Below are 7,928 nucleotides of genomic sequence, written 5' to 3' on the forward strand. Positions count from 1 at the left end.
CAGTAAGTAGTGGATGAGTGGCCCATTAAAGACAATATTTAGGTCCAAAAAGTGCCCAAACTTTGTTTTCCTAAATAAGGCTAATTTATCGGGTTTGAGTTTGGCCTTAATATTATGTGTTGTCTTTTCCAAATGAGACAAACAACTTACTAGGGAATAAAAATGATGGGAAGGATTAATCTTGTACAAGGGTCCGTCGGTCGATGTCGAAGTCGATGTCATGATTGAAGCCTGAAGAAAAAGGAACAAATTCCAGCAAATATATTGAAAATGGGTTACAGATAAAACTCACTGAAATAAGAGAACACACTCAAAGTTGATTCTTAGGTTCGAAAAGGAGAAGCGACGAAATGCACTGGAGGACCGACGACAGACGAACAGTCGGAGTATCTTCGAAGAGCAGAGCGGGCAATTTTAAAAGCCAACGAAAGGAGATGTTTTTTTTTTTTACTTCAGGTGTTCTATGCGAAAGAGAAGGGAAAGCGAACGTGGGTAGGCGAAAAATCAATAGAGAGCGATAGAAATTTAATGAAGGGCATTTTTGTCCATTCACACCTAAATTGTCCTAAAAGTCTTTCTTTTGAAAACTTGTCCCAAAATTCATTTAAATCTCTTTTTTTAACCTATTTTTGGCAATTTCCCGTTTTTCTTCTAAACTCATATGTTACGATCTCTACAAATACGTTGTTATAACTCTATTAATTGATTTTGATAAAATTCAATCTTAGAATATCGAACTCAAAACATACCATATACGAGATATGCTGGAGTAGTTTGCTATTTATAATGATTTCTATTTTAAATTATATTGTATTCGTAAAATAATAATAGTAATGATGATTAGGAATAAAAAAAAAAAAAGAAAAAAAGAAAAGTATTGAGAAGCGATTGGGATAGGTGATAGACGAAAGAAGTGAAAGTGATTTATTATCTTCATATCTACAAACTTCTGACCTCCCTCTACTTTTCTTTGGATTGAGTTTCTTCTCCAGCCATCCGGCTTCTGCTTCTGCTTCTGCTTCAACTTCAATCTCCGAATCTCCATCGCAGGCGTGTTTGAAGTTTCCTCTTCAAAGGTTCTTTGATTGCTCCTCAACCCTTCTTTCCTTTTCCTCTTTCTTTTCATTCTTTCCTTCTGCTCCATTTCTAGTATTCAATTCCCAAATCATAGTTTTTCTGATTCTTCTGCTTTAACCCTTCTCACATTTTCTTTCTCTTAATTGACTTCAGTTACTCCCATGGCTTCCACGACCAAGGATGTTGCTGCCGGTAAATTCCTAATTTTATTTATAGTAATTCCAATCCATCATATATATTCATATACTGTGTCCTAAATACGTTGGGGGTAATTTCTGGGTTTTTCTTTAAACATTTATAAAGGGGTAAGTTCCTGTTTAGATTTAGGCTTTAATTTTGAGCGGCTGAAAATGCATATCAATGGAGCGCATTTGATGGTTATAGGAGTTGTGTTTCTTGGTTAATTTAGCCTCTCAATTGGATAATAACTTTGATGAAGTTAAAATTTTTAGTGGAATTAGTGTACTGTGGTTTAAGTGCTTGTTCTACTGAGGTAACGGATCGTTTGATATGATCAATGCAACTTGGGTTTGACTCACTGTAGGATCTCTTCTCTTTTAGCATATGAAAACGGAAATATGTGCCCCACCGTCCACCCATTTTGACTCTAGATAAGACTTTTCCAGGTAGGATAAGGAGATGAACCTAGGTTCAAAAGAATACCGGGGTATTGATGAGTATAAAGAAAGAAGCAAACAAATCAGAGTGTAGGGGACTTTTTCTATTGATGTGACTGAGTGTATACTTCTGTAAAGAAGAATTTGGGATAGAGGAAGCTAACCATGAATTTCTTGTTCTATTTCTAAGAGAAAATTTTGGTGTGTAAATCTTCTTGGCTCTCCTTCCACCTACATTCATCTTCATAATATCAATAATCGCATTATTTTTTCCATTTCTTCATCGTTTTAAAAAGTTATAGTTTCTTCTGAACTCTTCTCTCTTTTAGTTTCTTTCTGATATTCTGTTATCTATTTGCAGATGGGAAGACAGCTTCGTCAGAGACCCAAAGCGCGAAAAGTGAAACATCCAAGAATGAAACATCTAAAAGTGAAACATCCTCTGCAGAGCAGCAGCCAGATAAACCAAAACCTACCTCTGCTGCACCTCATGAGGGAGAATTTCCCCCAAATCCTTTTGATTTCTCAGCAATGACCGGTTTGCTTAATGTAAGCCAACTTCTTTCATGTCTAAGATATATTTAATTTCTGAATGACTGACATCTATTTGGTTTTATAATTTATTACAATTTCATGTACTTAGGTCTACGATTACTTTGTTGTAACATATGATTATTTAGCTGGTTGATTTTATTTTCTTTATCGAATATGAATTAGAAATGACATTTGAGGTGATGAGGAAGCAGTTTCTAGAATTTAATCTTCATGCAGACATGAATAAGGTGGATGGCTAAGATATCTACGAGAGTTTATTTAATCCATGATCAAGCTTAAAGAATATAAGATAATGGTAGATTGGGTAAACTCTTTCATTTTAATTTCTTCTAAGTTTTGGATGGGGAAATTAATTTCCTCCAGGTGTGCACTGAATAAGGTGAATGCCTAAGACATCTAAGATAGTTACAAAAAGCTTTGTTGATTGAGATATAAAAGAAGATAAGCTGTAGTGTTGAAATGTAGGAGAACATTTACACCATAACATAACTAAAAAAACTATAGCATCCAAAAAACTATTGAAGTAGCGACCTTATCAAATTGATTGTAGAGCAAATATTGGTTACTATGCTATCTCGTAACCCATTGTTATAATGGTTGAATTTGGTTTTCTTATTGTTAGGGTTATTAGATCTCTTCCGTGTTTAAAAATATGTAAGCTGGTTATCTTTAAACTACGTAAAGATTAAAATATTATATGGAATTCATCACGTCATCCTATTTTTGAAGGTGAGGCATAATAGTCAAAGGACTTGCGTTTAACCAAGTTGTTGATTGATTTAAAATTCTTGCCCAACTGATTTGTGTAAGGACATTATATATACGTCATGAGTTACCAAACTATCATAATTTCAATGTTTTGTGAACCTAATGGTTCCACATAGGAAGATTAGGTCTTTTAATACTATAAACTTTAAGCTTCATTGATAGTGGATTTCCATCTCAGTTGCATGTGCAATCCATGATGCCAAAAGATATTTTTGGATTTTGATAATGGGATACAATTTTTTTGGAAAGAAACAATTTCATTGATAAATGAAATGATACTTGAATACAGTATTTAGTGACTGAAAACTTTTGAAACGTGTTAGAGGAAGTTGTGGATATCAAGGACAGTTTGTTTACCAGAGAAAAAGAAAACTGAACTGATATTGCATATTTTATTTTCATCCTTAGAAATGTAAAAGTAAAAGAACCTTTGTTTCTTTGCAGGATCCCAGCATTCAAGAATTAGCTTCTCAAATAGCAAAAGATCCTGCATTTAATCAGATGGCATCGCAACTTCAGAAGACTTTTCAAGGTGCTTCTGCACAGCAGGGTATTCCTCAGTTTGATACACAACAATATTACTCTACCATGCAGCAGGTCATGCAGAATCCCCAATTCATGACAATGGCCGAGCGCCTTGGCAATGCTTTAATGCAGGTATTTGTTGTTTATTGAAATGAAATGCTTTCACGTTGTTCTCCATCCTCTGTTTTTGAGAGCATGTAGCCAGAATGATATGATTTTATTTTACAATTTTCTAGGATCCATCCATGTCTAGCATGTTGGAAACTTTTGCAAATCCATCAAATAAAGAGCAGCTTGAGGAACGTATGGCACAAATCAAGGAAGATCCTAGTTTGAAGCCAATTTTAGATGAAATAGAGACTGGTGGTCCAGCTGCCATGATGAGGTTATGGTTTTTATGATTATTATTTCTAGTCCTGCATCAATTTTTGGAGCAAATTTGTCTACTAGGTTACATACCCTTCTGTTAAAGAGAATTTGTTTTCTTAGGTATTGGAATGACAGAGATGTCTTGAAAAAATTAGGGGAAGCAATGGGTTTTGCAGTTTATGGAGACGCTGCCAATGCCGAAAGTTCTGCTGCAGATGATTCAGAAGAAGTGGGGAACGATGATGAATCTGTAGTTCATCAAACTGCCAGTGTTGGTGATGCTGAGGTACATGATTATTCATCACAATTTTTTTTTATCATCAAGGTCCATTTCATTATGTTCATGTGAAAGAACCATTTCAATCCAATCATCAGATGAAAAACTCATTTGAGTAAATTTTGGTTTAATTATTGGAGTAAATTTGGTTTACTTTATGCATGATTCAGAGAATTAATATCTTCTAATTGCAATGGTAGGGTAGTTTCGTGAGGATAGTTGAGTTGCATAGAAGCTAGACCAACAGACGCACAATGCATTCTTGTTTCTTTACCTGTAGTAACAGTGTTGTTAATCTATTGAGATTATAAGTAAATGTAGGTTGATATCAATAGCTCAATGCCCTTGGGTGGTTAAATTAAGAGCCCATGGAAAGCTATTTCTTACTATCGTAATTAGATATAAGGTGATATCTGTAGGTTGCTGATTGTCCTTCCCATGTGACAATACTGTGGCTTATCATTTTTATCTTCAGTATGGTTAAAAGAAATTTAGAAACTCTGTTGCGGACTATTCTCTTTTTGTTTTTGTTAATAAAATTGCATTAAAATCACCTGTTGATGGTTTATGTACATTTTTATTTATAGTATAAAACCCATTGGTTCGTGGTCACTCTTTAGTCTTTTTTCTGTTCACAATCATAAAATAAAAGAAATACTTTTATCATTATCAATTTGCCTCATTGAAATGGACATTTTTCTTTCATTTATCATTAAAATTGTTTCTCTTATCAAAAAATTCATTTTTGATTTACCCCCTTGTTCAGAGAATTAATTAAATAATTTGGAGTTTGTTTCGTGTTGGAGACTATTAGAATGGAGCAGGGTGATATCCAAGGGATAAGAAATAGTGTTCCTAATCCAGGTCTTCTTTGTGTTTTTTAGGGCTTAAAAAATGCACTAGCAGCTGGTGCGAACAAGGATGAAGAAGATTCGGAGGGAAGGACTGCATTGCATTTTGCATGCGGGTATGGTGAGGTATGATTGCTTCCTGTGGGATCCTTTCAAACTTGTTATTTTCTTGTCTCAAATACTGGGCATCCTTGTTTACTTGGGATGTTTACATTTGCCATTTTATTTCTGATAAATTGATGATGAGAACTAGAATTTCGATGGCTGTCAATTTAGGATTTAATATCCTATGAGTTCTTTTTTGTACTTAAATATTGTAGGGTCATGCAAGTTGGTCCAAACACTCGTGGATGAAAAGAAAACCCTAAGAAAATCTGTTTTATTAGACAATGCTATGATTTATGGTTGCTAGCTTTACACAGATTAAGATGCAAACATAGAGCTTGGCTGTTTACTAAATTGGTTGTACTTGGTATTCCAGTTGGCCAATAAATATTTATTTATTTTGTTCTTGGTTGTAGCCTGATTCTACTTCTGGCATGGGTAAATTGAGTATGAATCTGGAAATCTTTGCCTTACTTTTGAACTGAGATATGACTAATCTCCAACACCCCTACCCCTCCAAACAAAAAAACAGGCTAAGTGCGCTCAGATCCTTCTTGAAGCTGGAGTGAAGGTGGATGCACTGGATAAGAATAAGAATACTGCACTTCATTATGCAGCTGGTTATGGCAGAAAGGAGTGTGTTGCACTATTGCTTGAGAATGGCGCCGCAGTGTAAACAAACAGCCTTTAGATTGACATTAATCCATTCAATTCTCTTTTTCATTCTCTATTTCACTGTTTTATCCTCTTTTGCTTGCAGCACTCTCCAAAACTTGGATGGAAAGACTCCCATCGATGTTGCCAAGCTAAACAACCAACATGAGGTGCTAAAATTGCTCGAGAAGGATGTTTTTCTGTAAATGTTGATGACACTGGAAATATTTTGTGTCACAATTCGCTCACACCACAGGCGTTCCAGTGTTGTGATTATCTACGTTCGAAAAAGTTAATCAACTTAAATTAAGTAATGCGATTTTCATTAGAATGCTATATAGTGAGACAAAATCCTTTCTTATTATGAGGTGTGCTGTGTGAGCCTTTTGTTATTTGCATTGTGCCTGAGATACTGTACTGTGTTGCTACTTGGCAAAAGAGTGTCCTGTGCTCAATTCTTTCTCTTGTTTTAAATAATATTCAAATTCAAATTTGCCAAACTTTTAACTTGCTTGGAGAAAAGATTGAAAAAGTTGTTAATCTTCTGAAGCAATTTGTTCCCTCTCTTCATAACAGTTAAAAGTTTTTAGCATTTTTCAAAGAGAAAAGTGGGGTTCAAAATTCAAATGTTCTTCAAGCGTGTGCTGTTAAATCTTCCATTTTGCAGCTCAGATCTGAAATTGGTGGAGAAAGATGGGAAAAAAAATTTAAAGCTACGTTATAAAGTACTTTGTTCCTCGATTTAACAATTGAGGAATTGCATCAAATGACAAAGAAATTTAGAAAAAAAGCATCTATAGTACTTTTTTGCATATTGCAAATATAAGAAATATGAGAAGTAATTAGATATATCATAAGATTACTGTCTTTTAAATTTGTTACTTTTGCAATCTAGAAAATGTAGGAACATGAATACTATTATCATTTTTTTTTTTTTTTTTTTTTTTTGCTGTTTTTACATATGTTTCTTAACAATTTAGTCTATTATAAAGAATTTCTTCAAACAAAGTGTCTAACTTTTAACTTTTGTTGTAACAACCTAGTCTTTTTGGTTTGTAAAAAATGAATATAGTTCCTAAACAATTTATTGTCCTAAGACATTTAATTAAAACTTAACAATACTTTTTCCAACACGGATCCATTATAAATTATAAAATATATTAATGTCTCTAACTATTACAAAATTGAAATTCAAAGTTAAATTGCGATATTAAATAAAGTTTATAGGCTAAATTGTTACTTGCCAAAATAGGTATAACACACCAATGTTTTGATGACTACTATGTTTTTAGTTTTATATTATTTTATATTTTATTTTATTTTTTACTTCATATTTTAAGATCCATACATATTCAATTATCAATTCAATAATCCTCATCTCGACACCGTTAATAATTGTGTTTGGAATTAGGGTAGGCATAGACTTTTAATAAAAAAAAAAAACGACTAGTCAATTGCATAATCAATAGTAGTCGTACCTTCAATGTTGAAGATTCTTCTAAATGGTTTAAAAGTCAATTCCAAAGGGAGGGTTACCTTTATGTAATTGTTAATATAGCTTGAACCCACATTCCCCTCTCAAAAAGTGTTAAAAGCAGAGCATATGCCAAGTGACAAAGTAAAAATTAGAAAGGCAAATAACAACCCAACCAAAGTTTAAAATATTATTGTCTATATACACATTAAAATCTTAATTTTACAAAAAAAATTTGATAGGATGGAAAAATTATAAAACCAACAAATTCGAAAAATAAATTTAAATTAGCAAATAATTATTTTGTTTTGTGGATTTTTCTATCATTGAATGGAAATATCTATTCATCATTCGTGTCGATATCAAATTTATAGAATGAAAATTTAGTACTATAATCGCAACTCACCTAACTATGATGATTTTGTATCATAAATTCACGCAACCATACATTTGACAGACTTTTCTTTTTTTGTTAGGAAGACTTTCTTTAGTTAAGTTTTAAATGAAGAAGGTACTTTTAACTTTTCTTTTTTCCTTCTCTCTCGAAGTCTGCTTTATTAATGCATGCAGCTAGCGTAGTTGTATTTATGAGTAGCTATATCAACCAGCAAGCTAAGACTTTTGGGACAAAGAATTCAGTAGTAATTTTTTAGGAA

At 33.1% G+C, this 7,928-nt stretch overlaps 1 protein-coding gene across 1 annotated transcript; it reads left to right on the plus strand.

Moving 5' to 3' along the window:
- The first annotated feature begins 823 nt into the window (after window positions 1-823).
- Window positions 824-6,298, plus strand: LOC103490431 (ankyrin repeat domain-containing protein 2B). Its single transcript, XM_008449923.3, has 9 exons — window positions 824-1,076; window positions 1,231-1,269; window positions 2,056-2,243; window positions 3,462-3,674; window positions 3,779-3,927; window positions 4,032-4,197; window positions 5,073-5,165; window positions 5,677-5,816; window positions 5,905-6,298. Exons 2-9 carry the CDS (start codon window positions 1,239-1,241, stop codon window positions 6,002-6,004), a joined length of 1,080 nt encoding a protein of 359 aa, XP_008448145.1. The 5' UTR covers window positions 824-1,076; window positions 1,231-1,238; the 3' UTR covers window positions 6,005-6,298.
- Window positions 6,299-7,928: the final 1,630 nt, after the last annotated feature.

Source organism: Cucumis melo, chromosome 11 (genome assembly GCF_025177605.1).
Source record: "Cucumis melo cultivar AY chromosome 11, USDA_Cmelo_AY_1.0, whole genome shotgun sequence".
In the NCBI taxonomy this organism is placed as follows: Eukaryota; Viridiplantae; Streptophyta; class Magnoliopsida; order Cucurbitales; family Cucurbitaceae; genus Cucumis; species Cucumis melo.